The sequence below is a fragment of the Dendrobates tinctorius genome, unplaced genomic scaffold, assembly GCF_039654945.1.
Source record: "Dendrobates tinctorius isolate UK_male_01 unplaced genomic scaffold, ASM3965494v1 ptg000107l, whole genome shotgun sequence".
In the NCBI taxonomy this organism is placed as follows: Eukaryota; Metazoa; Chordata; class Amphibia; order Anura; family Dendrobatidae; genus Dendrobates; species Dendrobates tinctorius.
The window spans coordinates 6,810,533-6,829,699 of NW_027361775.1; the positions used below are offsets into that span (position 1 = coordinate 6,810,533).

At 41.6% G+C, this 19,167-nt stretch overlaps 1 protein-coding gene across 1 annotated transcript in view; it reads right to left on the bottom strand.

Moving 5' to 3' along the window:
* The window catches only part of LRRC1 (leucine rich repeat containing 1), a 213,784-nt gene that overhangs the window by 74,720 nt on the left and 119,897 nt on the right, over positions 1–19,167 (bottom strand). Inside the window, exons 5-6 of the mRNA XM_073589144.1 lie at positions 3,251–3,307; positions 1,856–1,919 (exon numbers count right to left, since the gene is read on the bottom strand). Of these exons, the coding sequence (XP_073445245.1) occupies positions 1,856–1,919; positions 3,251–3,307 (121 nt within the window). The remainder of the gene's footprint in view (positions 1–1,855; positions 1,920–3,250; positions 3,308–19,167) is intronic.

Here is a 19,167-nt window from a genome sequence, read left to right on the forward strand (position 1 = left end):
TGCTATGAGCAATAGTCTCACTCTACGACAACACCTCAGCAGACACTGCCATGGTGGGAGAAATCTAGCATTCCCAGGAACATAAGCTCCTAGCCATTGTCTTCCCCCAGAAAGGAGCAGAGAGCACATGACATAAATGAATCCCCCCCTCCTTCCCATATACCCATCACACAATCCATTCGGTAGGCACATCTTCCCTCTTAAAGGGATCATTGTTATGGAAGTCAGGGCAATTCCATCCAGTGCTTTGGTTTTGACCCCAGGCCTCTCCCCGGTATGGAAGTTAGGATGTTGGATATTAGGGGTAGGAGTCCGATAGCTTTGGCTGATGGGATGATGTGGGATATTAGGGGTAGTAGTCCGGTGGCTCTGATGGGATGATGTAGGATATTAGGGGTAGTAGTATGGTGGCTCTGATGAGATGATGTGGGATATTAGGGGGTAGTGATCCGGTGGCTCTGGCTGACAGGATGATGTGTGATATTAGGGGTAGTAGTCCGGTGGCTCTGGCTGACGGGAGTGCTAGATTTCTCCCACCACGGCAGTATCTGCTGAGTGGAGTGAGAAAACTATTGCTCATAGCAACCAATCACAGCTCAGTTTCTTTGCTTAGTGATTGGTTGCAAGGATAACTGTTGCTCATAGCAACCAATCACAGCTCTGCTTCTTTTAAACAGCTCTGGTGAAATGAAAGATGCTCTGTGATTGGTGATACACATACACACATTATATATATATATATATATATATATATATATATATATATATATATATATATATATATATATATATATATGTGGGATATAGCCGGGCTCTTCAGTTAGTGCACAAATAGAAACAAATTGTGATAACTTCCAAGCACTGATTATAAGAATGAGTTGCCATCACTTGGGATTTGGCCCTGGAGCCGGTATCCATCATGTCATGGAGAAATCTTGAAAAACAAAGGAGAACACTAACTATTGAGTCTTCATATAAACTTGATTTAGCAGTAAAAGTGTAACAATCTATGAAATGGGTATAATTGTACTTCAGTAACCATAGAAACATCTGATGTAAAGATTTAAATACACTGAAGCAGGAAACTTTGTGAAAAACAAAATTTGTGTCAGTCTCAAAACTTTTGCCCACGACTATAAACTACAAGCATTGAAGTTGATGGATGGAAGATCATTTTCCTGCATCACTGACAGTCTTCTATATAAATGTGTACTGTCCCCTCAAATGACTTTCTTTAAAAGGGAACCTCTTAAGTCAGAAAATGCTATTAAGCTGCCAATATAGGGATAATATGCAGGTCAACAGAACAAAGAGGTGTCTGGCTGCCAAAGCCTGGGAGAAAATGAACTTTCCGTCCTGGGAGCTGCCAGCTTTTAGTTACACAGGTGTGCTAGCGCGCCTACAGTCCCCTATCACAGCACTGAGCGGCGGCTGTAAGCACACCCCTGTCATTTTGACAGACAACTTACTTGACAGCCAGCTCTGCAGGGCATTGTGCTTACAGCACCTGCTCACACTACTGTCACAAGTGTATGACTGAAAGCCGGCGAGGTAAAGAGTTCATTTTCTCCCAGTAGCTGCACTTTCTGTAAGGCAGCCAGGCACTTTGTAACACAATTAACCTGTAGATTAATTCAAAATCTGCAGGTTACTAGTGTTATCTGACCTGACCGGCTCCCTTTAAGTGCTAAGCCGCTCTCCTTTATATTGGGAAGCTCAGTATATGATGGACTCCTCGACTTTCATGGCATGTAGAGTTTTCCTATAAAGTCTAAATCGAGCAAGGTTGCCAATCATAATTCCCGGATGAGACAAACATCTCATAACCATACAGTCTACATATGAAATCTCTTACCAAGTTATAAATTTCATTGTTCCCCAAATCAAGCTCTTCGAGTCTATGAAGCTGTGAAACAGACCTGTCAATAATAAAAAGAGGTCAGTACTGAACCGAAGACTAGCGAAATAGTGATTCATCTCTATCCAAGACGACCTACTACCTTGTGATTCCGGCTCTACATTAAACTCTTTAGCTATAAATCAACATTTGCTGTACAAAACGGATTTCCTGCATGTATAGAGATGAATTACCTCTGGGTGTAGGGCTGCTTTAGCCTCAATTACAGAGATGTTACACATAATTGTTCTATATTTAAGTTTGTCACATTAAATTCATTTATGTAGGCAGGAAAACAATAATTGTAGGATCCAAAATGGCAAGCATAATCACTAGCATTACTGACTAGGTGCACTCTGTAGTTATAACCATTCATGGTAAGACCGCCAATGTAAGGGTACGCGCACATTACATCTTTTTCATGTGGAATTCGTACTGAAAACTGCCTAAAAAGGCGCTAACTAAATGATCAAAAGAGTAAACATGGGCATTTCTAAGTAAAAACTTATTGTACTTATTTTGAGAAACTTCACCATATCAAAAATGCAAAACGGTTAAAAGAAGAGAGCCGTCCTACCTACAAGTGCGCTCTACTTTATAATAGAAGTGAATGGGAAAACCATAAATATGTCAGGTCATATTTTTAATCATTTTCCCCAAGTTCTTGCTAAAAAAAAAAAAAAAAAAAAGCCACAAATATGATAGAAAAATGTCCAAACAAACCTGATGGAGGTGAAAAACCAATCGAAAAAGATCAACAAGAAAAAGAACAAGCAGACAAAAAAAGAAAGACGCTTCCTAAATAGTCTTCTTGAAACAAAAATTCAGGGGTCATCCACCTGAAAAAGACGTGGCGTACCCAAACCCTGCAAGACATTGCACAGTAGGCGCTTCAGCCAGTACTATGATTAGCCCCACAGAATAACCGGTGGGACTCAGACCTTTATTCTCCAACTTCTTTTAATCTTCTAGACTTCATTATGAGCAGTTGCGCCCTCCTATATGCTCATTATTTAAGTCATCCAAAGTAAACGACTAAATCCACCCTCTCCATGGCACTGCATGAACACGGCACTTAACGAGCTCCCCGGTAGGGTTGGTATAATTGTAATGAGCAGGAAAGCTCTCCGGTCATTAATCATTATGGGGTGGCAACTCCACAATTTATTTAATGCAGTCTCTTCACCATTAATATTCCAAATCTTATCAGCTAGAATTAGCATGGACCTGTAATGTCTTTACTGGTATATATTCTATAGACTAAGTCTTTTTATGAATGTGTGTGTTTTTTCAATGGTGTTAAATACCAGAAACCATTTGCCCTCCCACAGCAATTACTAGTCATTAACTTACTCTGGTAAATAGGTCAACAGGTTCTCTCTCAACTCTAACGACATGAGGTTCGATAGCCTGAAAAATAAGAAACGAGTTCAGTAACAGCAGCAAATGAGACATAAATTACTACAAATTAGAAGAACATTAAACCTTCAATGATTAAGGCTAACAGAAAAACGCAGGTTACGGGCTCACGTATTTTGGCCAAAATATCAGCTAATACTCCACATTTTTTTAATGTGTTTTTTTGCACTTTTTACTCAGGGTGCAGTTGGGCCCATTTGGTCTTGTAAACTGCGGAATCTGTTCACATGGCATGCATTTTGATAGCGCTGGGCAGCCCGCCTGAGCTAATAGAAGGGTGTCACTACTAGGCTGGCCTGGATGCTGTGCATGGCCATAGTGTGAACAGCGCCGCATACAAGTGTTTTGTTGTGCATTAACATACCAGGCAACCGCCCCCTCCATGTATTGGTAGGCTGCAAGCGGTTGTTTCATCGGTATTCTTGCACCTGTGTTGCCATCTTAATTATATGGGTCCACTGCATCCTGATAGTGCATTTGTCTGGAGGCCTGTACGGGTAAACCTTTTTGCTCTTTTGCGGTTTTCTATTATTGGTGGATTTTCAAGTCCTCTTTCTGTGCTGTATCAGTGGTAGCTATAAGAAAAGAAACAGTATTCTATCCTCATAGGGTCCAGTGCCGGCCCTTTACTGTTGCCTAATTTTTTCTTTTTTTTTGTCCATGGTATATGAATGCCGGGAGCGTGGTGAGAGGAGGGACAGAGTCCGGGGGCCATCGGAAGGTGAGTAAATAACTATTTTTTATTTTAACGGAAACTCTAGAATACCCGATGCGATAGAATCAGGCCACCATCTAGTGTATTATACTCCTGTTACACCCGGAGCTGCTGTCACTGTTCTGCTTTTACCTAATGTATTGTACTCCAGTTACAGCCAGAGCTGCAGTCACTGTTCAGATCTAACCTAATTTGGTGTACTCTAGTTACACCCAGAGCTGCAGTCAATGTTCTGCTCTTACCTAATGTATTATACTCCTGTTACACCCAGATCTGCAATCCCTGTTCTGCTGTTACCTAATGCAGTTACACCCAGAGCTGCAGTCACTGTTCTGCTGTTACCTAATGTATTGTACTCCAGTTACTCCCAGAGCTGCAGTCACTGTTCTGCTTTTACCTAATGTATTATACTCCTGTTACAGCCAGAGCTGCAGTCACTGTTCAGATCTTACCTAATGTATTGCATGCAAGTTACAGCCAGAGCTGCAGTCACTTTTCTGCTGTTACCTAATGTATTGTACTGCAGACTATGTACAGGACTGTGCCTGTGTAATGAGTGACGCAGCAGTGATGCCTTTAACGGCTGTAATGTGCCTGTACAATAAGCAATGCAGCAGTGTTGCCGCGACGACTAAGCAACTGTCGCTGATTGGTCGCGGCCCAACTGCCGCGACCAATCAGCAAGGTGGGATTTCCATGACAGATATAGAGAGATAGAGATACACACATTATATATATATATATATATATATATATATATATATATATATATATATATATATATATATATATATATATATATATATATATATAGAGAGAGAGAGAGAGAGAGAGTTAGAGATAGTTAGAGATTTTTTATTTCTGACGCCACTTGCAGTTGCAGGGTTAACATTCTCACCCGAGGAAATATGCCGGGCATGCGCATTGGAAAAAAAGTGGTCTGGCAGAGGAAAAAAACGTTGCATGCAACGTATTTTCACAACGCCGCATCGTCACTTTTCGACGGATCCGGGAAAACCCGGACGTGCCGCGTGTTAATGCGGCGTAATCCGGCACCAATGTATCCCAATGGGGAAAAAGCCGGATCCGGTTTGAGAAATTTTCGCCACAGGGTGCTGGATTCTAAAAGCCGGAAATGTGAAAGTAGCCTAACAATCATTTAGTAACATCTAGGTACAATTACATGCTTTTGGTGACTCGGTGGCATTTATCTACTATGTTGTGGTATTGTGTTGACAATATTTTACTATTGTATCAAAAGATATTTGTGTGGCAAAGAAAACTTTTTTTTACCTCCACAGCTGTGAGCCCCTGTTGTCCTGTCTGTATACTCTTTTCCTTCCTCCCCTGCCCAGGAGCTGTGGTATGATCAGACCATGTTCCTGTATGGTCAGACACAGCCATTACACAGTAGGGACACATTTATATTATCATAGCACAGGAACATTTTAAACACATCCAATTGTAGAACGTATTAATCCAATATCTATTGATTAAAACGCTGATTCAAATTACTTTGTGAGAAAACCCCTTTTATCTCACTGTCCAATTCCACCACAATCCAGAGGTTCGGCAGAACAAGTAGAGGCATGGGATGAGCATTTAAATAAACCATCTGAACTCAGTGAATGAATTCCTTAATTGGATTAGATTAGTGATGTGAAAGTTTTATAGTCCCAATATCCAAGTAAGATCAGAGGTCTGGTGCCCTCAATGTCTCTGGAGCAGATTCTGTAGCAAGTCATAAATCCTCCTGACAGATTAAGGCTATGTACCCACGTTGTAGAAACGTTGAGGAAATTTCCGCAACATTTCCGCACTCCCGCTGAGGGTAAACTGCATGCGAATTCGCATGCGTTTTTCCCATGGAAAACAAGCATTTTGCAAGCGTTTTTCGCTTGCGGATTGCTTGCGCATTCCATCGCTTGGAATGTGATAGGTAGGATGTTAAAATGATGAAAAAATATATATATTGTTATTCTCACCTTTCGACGGCCCCGGCATCTTCCGGGCACGCTCGCGAGAGAGCGACGTCATCACGGTCATTCGCGCAAAGCATTACTGTGACCGGAAGATGCCAGGAGCGTGGTGAGAGGCGGGAAGTACTTTGGGGGCCGCCGGTGGGCGAGTATATCCCTATTTGTTATTTTAATTCTATTTTTTAAAGGATTATGGTATCCAGGGCCTGGAGGACAGTCTTCTCTCCTACAGACCCTGGGTACCATCCGCACATGATCAGCTTACTTTGCGCATGGTGGGCATAGCCACATGCAGAAAGTAAGTGGATCAATGCATTCCTATGGGTGCGGAATCGCAGCGATTCCGCAAAAAGAATGAGCATGCTGTGGATTTTTCCGCTATGTGATTCCGCAGCAGAAAAATCCGCAGCATTAGCACAGCATTGCGGAATCCCATAGGATTGCATGGGATGTGGGGTTTTTTGCGGGGATTCTTCAGCGGAAAAACGCCGCAAAAACGAAAGAAAAAAATGCAATGTGTGCACACAGCCTTACTCCTGTGTGGAGGGAATCAAAGACTGTTAGGCCAGGTTCAGATTGCGTTAGTGCAGTCCGTTCAACGTATGCGTCAAATGGACTGCGCTAGCGCAACTGACTTTTGTGGATCGCGTTATGCGATCCTGCTAGCACAGATGCTTCATCTGCACTAGCAGTCACGGACCCCCCGAACGCTGCAGACGGCGTCCGAGGGTCCGTCGCAGAATGACGGCACATTGCTAATGCATGCCGAATATGACATGCGTTAGCGATGCGCTTGTCTATAGCAGTGTATGGGTGTGTTAATGCATCCGTTACATAGCGTTAATGCCGCTATGTAAGGATGCGTTAAACGCACACCATTAACGCAATATGAACCTAATACGTTTGTATTGCCAAAGCCTGTGCTGTTTTTGGGATTTAAAATGGACTTTTAATATGTCAACTTTCATACACTTTTTTTCAATCTGTAATTGTGTGGCGAGGAGATCTCATCCTTGCTCTCAGTTTCTGTCCTGTTTCTCCCACAGAGACCCCCGATAGGACATAGTGCACAGAATTAAGTTCTTATTCAGACTCAGTCCAGATTATCAAGATGTTATGGATGTAACGGAAATAGGCCAAGGGTTTGATGGAGCAGGATGCTAAACAGCCATTTTCCAGTTTAGCCATGAAGACTCTGGCATACTGGGGTGCCATTTTGCTGCACACAGCAGTTCTGGAGCGTTGTAGATAGAGCTCCTCGCCAAAAGAGAAAAAGCTATGTGCGAGGATAAATTTGGTGAGTCTTAATACAAACTCAGAAGGGATGCCATTAGCTACGAGAAACATTTGGCAGGCGGATAGTCCATCTTTTTGTGGGATGTTTGAAAAGCTGTCAGGATTTGTTACTTACTACAGAATCTGCTCCAGAGACATTAAGGGTACCAGCCCTCTGATGTTACTTGGATATTGGGACTATAAAACTTTCACATCACTAGCCTAATCCAATTAAAGATTCAGTCTCTGCTCTGAGCTCAGTTACTTTATTTACATGTCCATTTATTATATCATGTTTTTTTTTTTTTTTTTGCTTGTTTGTGCTTCTTCAGAAGCTTTGTTATACCATCCCTGGGGAATAGACCTAAGACGTCTTGAAAGCTTGCTTTGGAACATCATTTATTTTATTTTTGTTAGTTATTAAAAGTTATTAGCTACAAAATTATCTTGTTCTTCCCACTATGAACATTCTTTTTTTTTTAACTGGCTAACAGTACCAACCCCATTTTTTTCTTTTAATGACCATAGGCCTGTTTCACACATCTGTTTGTCTCCATCAGTCAAAATCCACCGTTTTGCCCAAAAAACGGATCCGCCATTTTTCTGGGCGGATGTTTTTTCCCCATTGACTTGCATTATCGGCTGATCTTGACAGATGGTCATCCGTTGGATCCGTTTTTTTACGGATCCGCCAAAATTTTGGCGGCCGCTGACATGACAGGACAGGACGGACAATGAAACCAAGGCTGTGGAGTCGGTAAGCCAAACCTGCGACTCCGACTCCTCAATTTCCCTTCCACCGACTCCAACATATATTACTTATATTTAAGTGAAAAATTTATTGTAGTACAAAGTGAACATCAGACATTTAATCATTTTTATGATACAATAATCAAGACATTTAGATAGAACATAATATATATTTATTGGAATACAACTTTAGAACACAAAAAACGAATAAATTGTAAATATGTAATACACTATGTAATATCGATTACATATATATATATATATATATATATATATATATATATACACACACACACACAGTATATATATATATATATATATACACAGTATGTGTGTATATATATATATATATATATATACAGTATGTATATATATATATATATATATATATATATATATATCACTATGTAATAAACTAAGTGGCAAAAAACAGTTTTCAACAAAAACATACTAATAATAATAATAATAATAATCTTTATTTTTATATAGCGCTAACATATTCCGCAGCGCTTTACAGTTTTGCACACATTTTCATCGCTGTCCCCAATGGGGCTCACAATCTAAATTCCCTATCAGTATGTCTTTGGAGTGTGGGAGGAAACCCACGCAAACACGGGGAGAACATACAAACTCCTTGCAGATGTTGTCCTTGGTCGGATTCGAACCCACGACCCCAGCGCTGCAGGGCTGCAGCGCTAACCACTGAGCCACCGTGCTGCCCATACTAAATAAATTTGTGCAATCTATGAATTTGTTCTAATAGAATTGCCTCCATCAATTTTAAGGCCAGAGAACAACCTCTCTACACTAACTTGGGTTGGAGGCAAAGCCGTAACCACATGGGCAACATCTTTAACAATTTCCAAGTATAATGGAATTGCCTCATGCACAGTCAGTTTTGATGAAAGGTTGAATTTTTCTTTTTCTTTGAGAGCAAGTGAAACATTTCGCTGAAATATGGTCAATCTGCTTGCTATAGGAGATGGAGTGAAATCTTTTTCCTTGTGGCAACGCTTTGCCTGCTCCATGTCATACAAATACTTGTCAAAGTCAAACTCCTCATCTGGTGAGGATGAAGATATGGCAGCAGTAGCACTGTCAGGACCCAAGTCCTCTTGCGCCTGGCAGTACTCCTGTAGGCCACTCATCCTAACTGCTACCTCAGTCAGAGCTTCTTTTCCTTTAGCAAGCTGTTGATCATCAAGCAATATACAATGACTTGGGTCCACAAACAGCTGCTAGAAAAATTTTATTTTCCAATAGCTGTGTCTCTCTCCGTTTCATTGAAGCAGAAATGCCATCTGCGATTAAATCTCCTCTTTGGGACAGGCAAAATAGCAAGTTCTTCACTCCCTTATGAAAATGCCAGGAGTTAAATCCTCAGCTTGCAATTTTTTAGTCACGGTAAATAGGTGATTAAGCAATTCCTTCAATTCAGCCACCTGTGTCCACTGACCTTCATTTAGGGTTATCTGAGGGTTTGCCATATCTATAAGAAACGGTTTTAGCCAGGATCAAAACTAGGGGGGCCAGAACCTCATACTGTTCCGCAGAATCTCATACTGCACACCTCAGCTGCTGCAGAACCTTATACTGCACACCACTACACTTGAAAATAAAGCCTGCACCTTAAGATGTGGTGAATGCAGTCTATTTATTCCAACTATCAATTGATGTTGATGTGTTACTGAAGACGAGCAATGCCTGTCCTGGGCATCTTTTTGGGCAGCTATGAGGTGTACCTGACTGGTGCTTAAAAAAAAAAAAAAAAAAAAAGGAGTGTTAGTCTGTGTGCTACCCGGCTTTCATTCTTTTTGGTACAGATAAGATATGGATAGACAGATATGGATAAATGGATAGATAAAAGCAGATTAGAAATCTGCTCTGTTATTGAAAACATTATCTATGAGCTCAAAAACCTTTCAGGTGATGCGGTTTTTTAAAAAGCTGATCTGCTCTTGCAGCTGAAAAACGTATCCTCAAAGAACGCAGCAAAAACGCTGTGTGAATGTAGCCTTAGATCAAGAATAGAACAGCCATTTATAAGGACATTTCATAACTTTCCCAAATTCCTATGAAAAAATATTCAGCACATCCTGCATTGAATTACTGTACCCAATTTATTATATATTTTAGGAGTCGAACCATTTTATACCGACTCCACCAAAATGAGCTCCGACTCCGGCTTCACAGCCCTGAATGAAACGTTTTTAGGCTGGCCGGATCCGCATTTGTCACTGCTCTCTCACTCTGGTTCCTTTAAATTTCTGCCTTCCCCGAATCCGTCAAAGCAACGGTCCGGTAGCACACGTTGCTTTCAAAACAATTGCGGATCCGTCTCCCGCCATTTTCGCGGATTGCAGCTGATGGAAAAGACGTATGTGTGAAACAGGCCATAGTAAAATACTGCTCACTGAGGAGCTATTCCACACCAACGTTTTTTCACTTATAGTCACCAACAGGTGGATTTACTTAATTACCGGTATGTTAAGGCTGTGTGCACGCTGCGGATTCTGCTGCGGATTGATCTGCGTGGATTTTGCAAAATCCGCAGGTCAAAAGACATGCGGTTTATCTGGGGATTAGCCTGCGGTTTTCCCTGCGGTTTATCACCTCTACAATGGAGGAGATGGTAAACCGCAGCGGAATCCGCAGAAAGAATTGACACGTCAATTCTTTCTGTGGATTAGAAATCGCAGCAAATCTGCGTGGAAAAATCTGCACCGTCTGCACTGCGATTTCCATTTCCCATAGGATATCATGGTACTGTACACAGCAAAAGGGTCAAAACCGCTGCGGATCCGCAGCAGAATCCGCAGCGTGTGCACACACCCTAAAGGTTGTGTCCACATTTGGGGACAATTTTTGAATGCATTTACGGATGAAAATCATTTTTTGCAATTGGATTCCATTACATATTTTGCACCATTCAACTTTTACAGGGTCTTCATTTTCATGCATATTCAACCATAATATAGTCTGTGTGAATGTAACTTTATTCTCACCTCCGCTCACATGATTTATGACCACATTTGTGGGAGCAGAGACTCCTGGTCATAACAGGCACAGATTGATGGATTCTTTGTTAAAGGGGGTTGTCTACAACTAGGACAACCCCTTCTCATACCCCATGCTTGGCTCCGATTAAAAAAAAAAAAAAAAGAAGCTTATGCTCACCTACCGTGCAGGCGCAGTTCCGGCGGTGTGTCTGCACTCGTGGTCCCGAAGCTCTTGTGCGGTTGTTGCGACACGTGACCCCATCAGTGCTGGCGTCACTGCCCACGCCTTTTATCGAATTGAACATGAAGAGGAAGTCAGGGCTGCGGCTGATCTCCAACTTCCTCTTCATGTTCAATTCGACAGAAGTCGGGGACAGGAACGCCAGCGTGGATTGGGTGCCGGGCTCACATGTCACCACAACCACACGTGATCTCTGGTGAGAGCGAGGGCAAATACCGAGGGAACGGTGCTGGCACAGGAGAGGAGTATAATCTTTTTTACATTATTGGGGTAAAGTGTAGGGCATGTCAAGGCGTTGTCCAAGTAGTGGATAATCCTTAACCTATTCTGCAGCCAGAAGTGGAGTGCAACACAAACTGTAAAAGGGCAAACAGAGCAAAATGTTTAAATGAATCCCAATAGCAAAAATATGTCGAGCCCAAAATTCACGCATTCAAGCATAAAAAATAAAAGTGCAACCAAAATGCAGACCACTCTTTTAAATGACTTTGTCCTGACTTTCAAAAAGATCCACTCTCGGATGCCGAGCAAATAAATGACAGCAAATAATATAGAGCTTGTTATTTCAGAACGCTGAGCAGATGAAGATGACGTTTAGCATCAGATGCTTTTTAAATTTCATTAAACAGCTCGGTCTGTTGCCAGTCCAGTAGGACTCTGTCCTTAATGGGCCACTTTCAGGATTATCTGTCTTTGCTGGCAGTCAAATATCGTGTGTGAAACATATGGTAGCATGAGAAAATGTAAGCAATCTGAATGCGAATGATGTTTTATCTTCTATCACTTTGCCTGCATTCAGTGATCAGTTCGGTGTTGGTTTGAGCCTCTAGCCCATAAAGAAACTAAAGAAACTCAGCATTTCAGATTTTTCAACATTTTTCTGCATAGTCAAGCAGCAGTCAGCCATTAAAAAAGAATTTGTCATGGCAGATAAATTCAGCTGCGCTCTGTCCGCCGTGGTAGGGAAAGCAATCAAAGCAGAAAAATGCTGAAAAAAATCCACTTGTCAAAACATATACTGACATTGCTAGATAAACTTCAACATTCAAAGTGCCACACCAAGAAGGAAAAGTTGTGGAATTATGGAAATCAAGGGATCAACAGACATGTTAATGATATGCAAATTATACAATTAACACATACCCATCGTGTGATTTCCATAATTGCACGACTTTTCTTTCTTGGTGTTGAAATTTTTTTGTTGAGGAGTGTATATCATGGCAGAAAGCAAAAGCCATCAGAAAACAGAGGCCAGCACAACTATGTATTATTACATACTCAGACTCATAGTGATCTTTCATTGTATGGGAGGCCTTACTTTGACTATATTCTACCTATGACTGTAGCCGTAGGTGGCGCTTCAACGAAAGCTAGCCTACTTTAAAGATGAATGCTCTGTTGTCTTCTCCAAAATGATTAAAGAGAATCAGTCACCTATTTTTCCGGGTCCGATGGGTGTCGCGGTCCGGTGCCTCCCATCTTTTAGAGATGACGTCCACCTCCTTGCTTCTGTTGCGGCTTCTGCGCAGGCATAATTTTCTGCCCTGTTGAGGCCAGAGCAGAGTACTGCAGTGTGCAGGGCTCCAACGCTGAGCCCACATCTTTCCCGGCATGTCAGCTGCTTTGATTTTGAACAGCCGTGGGTGGAATCACGATCCACCCACAGCTCTTAACCCATTAAATGTCACTGTCAATCTCTGACAGCAGCATTTAACTCACGCCTCTGGCAAATGCACCAGAAATATCACCCAACGGTGACCCAATCACGTGTTCATGGGCCACCGATGGGTTGGCATGACAACCAGAGGTCTCCAGCAGACCTCTATGGTTGTCATAGCCAGATTGCTATGAGCGTTGCCCGGTGGTCGGCGCTCACAGCAAGTGAGCATTTCTGCTATATACAGGCAATCTGATAATTACCTGTATGTTGCTGAGCCGATCGGACAACTGCAGCTTCTAGTCTAGTCTCCCATGGAGACAATTGAAGCATACAAAAAGTAAAAAAAAATAAATAAAAAAAATAATATGTAAATATATTAAAAATATAAAAATATATAAGAAGTTCAAATCACCCCCTTTTCACCCCATTCAAAATAAAAAAAAATTCCAAATTGCCCAATCAATATATAAAAATAATTACCGTATATAATGAATAAGCCGAGATTTTCAGCCCATTTTTTTGGGTTGAAAGTCCCCCTCTCGGCTTATAGCAGAGTCATAAGCCAGGGGGTCAGCGGGCGGTGTCAGATCATACTAACCCCCGCTGCCGCATCTCTGCAGCCCCCCGGCTTGTCCCACGGTCTCCCTTCCTTCAGCAGTCAAGTGGTAACGCTCATTAAAGTCATGAATATGCGCATATTCATGACTTTAATGAGCGGTACCACGTGACCGCTGAAGAAAGGGAGAAGCGGGGCTGTAGAGACCACGCCAGGAGGGGGCGAGTATATGCAGTATTCACCTGTCCCCATTCCAACGCTGCTCGCCGCTGTCTGCCACGTCCTCTGTCAGTGACATTCAGGCAGCAGAGGCGCGATGATGTGGTTAGTGCGCAGTACGCCCTCTGCTGCCTGAACGTCACTGACCGAGGACGCGGCAGACAGCGCTGGACCGGGGACAGGTGAATATCTCAAGTGCCGGGTCCTGAGCCAGCGGTGACACCGGCACCTGGCCCCCAGCGACGGAGAGGTGAGTGTCTTTTTATTATTATTTGCAGCAGCAGTAAATGGGGGCATAATATATGGAGCATCTTATGGGGCAGCATATGGGGAATATATGGAGCATCTTATGGGGGAATAATCTATGGAGCAGCATATGGGCACAATCTATGGAACATTTTATGGGGCCATAACCTTTATAGAGCAGCATATGGGGCATATTATTCTATGGAGCATCTTATGGGGCCATTATTAACCTTTGTGCAGCATTATATGGGCCATATTTTGTATGGAGCATCTTATGGGGCCCATCATGAACTGTATGGAGCATTATATGGGGCTCCTGATTCAATATGGATATTCAAAAACATTTAACCTAGTGATGTCTCAGTTTTACTTTTACTGGTATCTATTTTTATTTTTTAAGTTTACCAGTAGCTGCTGCATTTCCCACCCCTAGCTTTATACGAGGCAATAGTTTTCCCATTTTTTTGTTGCAAAATGAGGGGGGGGGGGGGGTGCTTATACTCGGGTCGGCTTATACACAAGTATATTCGGTAACCTGATCGGTAAACAGCGTAACGAGAAAAAAAATTCAAAACACCAGAATTAGGTTTTTTGGGTCGCCGCTACATTGCAATAAAATGCAATAACAAGCGATCAAAAGATCGTATATACATCAAAATGGCACCAAAAACTTCAGATCGGTGCTCAAAAAATAAGCCCTCATTGAGCCCAAAATCACGAAAAATGGAGACGCTACGGGTCTCGGAAAATTGAGCGTTTTTTTTCTTTCTTTAACCTCTTTCCTACATTGGACGTAATATTCTGTCCATGTGACCTGGGCCCTAAGTCCCATGGACGGAATATTACGTCATAGCGATCAGCGGCACCCACGTGGTGAGCGCCGCTGATCGCGGCCGGATGTCAGCTGATTATCACAGCTGACACCCGGCACAATGTGTCAGGGGCGGTCACGGACCGCCCCCGACACGCTAACCCCTTGCACACCACGATCAAACACGATCGCGGTGTACCGGGGAGTTAAAGGGAAGCATCGGCAGGGAGGGGGCTCCCTCCGTGCTTCCCTGAGCCCCCCACAGCAGCGCAATGTGCAGCGCTGCTGCGGGGGGCTCTTTCCCTGCAGGTCCCCGGATCCAAGATGGCGACGGGGACCTTTGGGGGCCTGCAGGGAGCCGACTTCCTCAGTGCCTGCAAAGCGCAGGCAAGGAGGAAGCCTGTGTAGTGCCTGTGACAGATTGCTGATCTGTCACAGTGATCTGTGATGTGACAGATGAGCGATCTGTCACAGGACAGTTATGTCCCCCCTGGGACAATGTAATAAAGTTAAAAAAAAAAAAAAAGTGTAAAAATATTTAAAAAAAAAAAAAAAATTCGCTAAATAAATTAAAAAAAAAAAAATATTCCCTAATAAATTAATTTTGTTGAAAATAAAAAACAGCAATAAAAGTACACATTTGGTATCGCCGCGTCCGTAACTACCCGCCCTATAAAACTGTCCCATTAGTTAACCCCTTTAGCGAACCCCTTAAAAAATAAAAAACGAAGCAAAAAATAATGATTTATCATACCGCCGAACAAAAAGTGAAATAACGCGCAATCAAAAAGACGCATATAAATATCCATGGTACCGCTGAAAACGTCATCTTGTCCCGCAAGAAACGAGCCGCCATACAGCATCATCAGCAAAAAAATTTAAAAAGTTATAGCTCGCAGAATAAAGCAATGCAAAAATAATTATTTTTTTATATAAAATTGTTTTCATTGCATAAAAGCGCCAAAACATAAAAAAAGACCTAAATGAGGTATCGCTGTAACCGTACTGACCCGAAGAATAAAACCGCTTTATCAATTTTACCGCACCTCCCAGAAGAAATTCATGAAACGCTGGTTTTTGTTCATTCTGCGTCCCAAAAAAATCGGAATAAAAAGCGATCAAAAGATGTCACGTGCCCGAAAATGATACCAATAAAAACGTCAACTCGTCCCGCAAAAAATAAGACCTCATATGACTAGGTGGGTTAAAATATGGAAAAATTATAGCTCTCAATATGTGGTGATGTAAAAACAATTTTTACGATAAAAAGCGTCTTTTAGCGTGTGACAGCTGCCAAAAATAAAAACAGCCATAAATAGTAAATCAAACCCCCTGTTATCACCCCCCTTAGTTAGGGAAAAATAATAAAATTAGAAAGGGCGAGAGTCAGGGCGAGAGTCAGGGCGAGAGTCAGGGCGAGAGTCAGGGCTAGGGGTGTGTTTGGATTAGGGTTGGAGTTAGAATTGGGGGGTTTCCACTGTTTGGGCACATCAGGTGCTCTCCAAATGCAACATGGCATCTGATCTCAATTCCAGCCAATTCTGCATCGAAAAAGTCAATTGGTGCTCCTTCCCTTCCAAGCTCTGCCATGCGCCCAAACAGTGTTTTACCAACAAAATAGATGGTATCAGCCTACTGAGGACAAATTGCAAAACAACTTTTGTGGTCCAATTTCTCCTGTTACCTTTAGGAAAATAAAAAATTGGGGGCAAAAATATCATTTTTGTGGAAAAAATGATTTTTTTATTTTCACGCCCGGGTGTTATAAACTTCTGTGAAGCACTTGGGGGTTCAAAGTGCTCACCACACATCTAGATAAGTTCCGTGGGGGGTCTAGTTTCCAAAATGGGGTCACTTGTGGGGGGTTTCCACTCTTTAGGTACATCAGGGGCTCTCCAAAGCAACATGACACCCGCAGACCATTCCATCAAAGTCTGCATTCCAAAACGTCACTACTTCCCTTCCGAGCCCCGACGTGTACCCATACAGTGTTTTCTCCCACATATGGGGTATCAGCGTACTCAGGACAAATTGGACAACAACTTTTGGGGTCCAATTTCTCCTGGTACCCCTGGGAAAATAAAAAAAATTGGTGACTAAAAGATCATGTTTGTGGAAAAAATACGATTTTTTTTATTTTCACGCCCGGGCGTTATAAACGTCTGTGAAGCACTGGGGGGTTCAAAGTGCTCACCACTCATCTAGATAAGTTCCGTGGGGGGGTCTAGTTTCCAAAATGGGGTCACTTGTGGGGGGGTTTCCACTGTTTAGGTACATCAGGGGCTCTCCAAACGTGACATGGTGTCCGATCTGAATTCCAGCCAATTTTGCATTGAAAAAGTCAAATGGCGCTCCTTCCATTCTGAGCTCTGCCATGCGCCGAAACAGTAGTCCCCCCCCCCCCCCCACATATCAGGCATCAGCGTACTTAGGACAAATTGCACAATAACTTTTCCAGTCCAATTTCTCCTGTTACCCTTGGTAAAATTAAAAAAATTGAACCTGAAGTATTTTTTTTGTGAAAAAAAGTTAAATGTTAATTTTTTTTTTTAAATATTCAAAAAAATTCCTGTGACGCACCTGAAGGGTTAATAAACTTCTTGAATGTGGTTTTGAGCATCTTGAGGGGTGCAGTTTTTAGAATGGTGTCACTTTTGGGTATTTTCTATTATATAGACCCCTCAAAGTGACTTCAAATGTGATGTGGTCCATAAAAATAAAATGGTGTTGCAAAAATGAGAAATCGCTGGTCAACTTTTAACCATTATAACTTCCTAACAAAAAAAATTTTGGTTCCAAAATTGTGCTGATGTAAAGTAAACATGTGGGAAATGTTATTTAAGTTTTTTGTGTGCCGTATCTCTATGATTTAAGGGCATAAAAATAAAAAGTTGGAAAATTGCGAAATTTTAAAAATTTTCGCCAAATTTCCATTTTTTCACAAATAAACGCAAGTTATTTGAATGAAATTTTACCACTAACATGAAGTACAATATGTCACGAGAAAACAATGTCAGAATCACCGGGATCCATGGAAGAGTTTCAGAGTTATTACCTCATAAAGGGACAGTGGTCAGAATTGTAAAAATTGGCCCGGGAGTTAACGTGCAAACCACTCTTGGTAGTGAAGGGGTTAACCAAAGTTTGGATTTTTTTTCACTACTTAAAATAAAAATAGAATCTAGACATGTTTGGTGTGGATAAACTCATAATGACCTGGAGAATCATAATGTCAGGTCAGTTTTAGCATTTAGTGAACATGGTAAACAAACAAAAAAAACTGTGGAATTACAATTTTGCAATTTTTTTTGCAATTTCACCACACTTAGAATTTTTTTTTCCCATTTTCCAGTACACGATATGTTAAAACCAATGATATTGTTCAAAAGTACAACTTGTCCCATAAAAATCAAGTCCTCACGACCATTTTGACCGGAAAAAAAAAAAAAAAAAAAAGTTAGGGCTCTGGATAGCAAAAAAACAAAACAAAAAAAAAAAAAAAGCAACAACAAGAATACCTCCGGTCGTTAAGGGCTCAACAGTGAAAGTGAACTCAGTGGGTGTGTTTTTTCCTGAAAGGGTTAATCATATTCAACGGGTACAGGAGCCTAACATCTTCAAACACTCTGCTTTCTCTCAATAAAGGGTAACTATCATTTGCTTCCAGAGGATGAAATCCTGCCCTGGTCACGTAGTACACTGCAGTTATAAGGTGTCTCTCGTGTAACAAGCCACGCACTTGTGTGAGCTGCACATAACCAGGACCGGATTGCAGCTTCTGTAAGTAAACAGTTAACTTTTTTTTTCATACAATCAATGAGCTTCATTTTCTAAGCCTGAAATAACCTTTTTAATAGGTATATTGACTATAATCCCATTTATACAAAGTGATTGTTTAGTTTTCGACGGCCATAGGTTTTTGTTACAATAACTGCTTTGTATAGAGGAGTAAAAAAAGGCTAACGGGTAAAACTAAAAATTCTGTGAATTTTTCATATATTATCTCCAGGAAGGTGGTTAAGCTGACAAAGTGTAGACACAATCTCTTTCAGATCACTGCTACTTTTTAAAAGGGGTATTCTAAAGTTATTAAATTGCTTTAGTTCGTTAGATAGCGTAAAAATAAGCAAGTTTTGAAATGACTTGCTTATACTATCTGCTGTCATTCTCCTGCTATGAGCTTTTATCATTAATAATGTACAGCTGGTTTCCAGGGAGCTCAACAATTAGTGCCTGCCAAGACCCTGGTGGAGAGTAGATTGCTGAATGAGTGCGCAATAGTTACATTCAAGAAAAATGGTTAGCACCCAATATCCCAGCCATCTTTGTCTAGCCCTTTGATTTCTATACAGCAGTTACTGCTAATAACAACCCCCTCAGTTCCTGACAAGCTGCAGTCA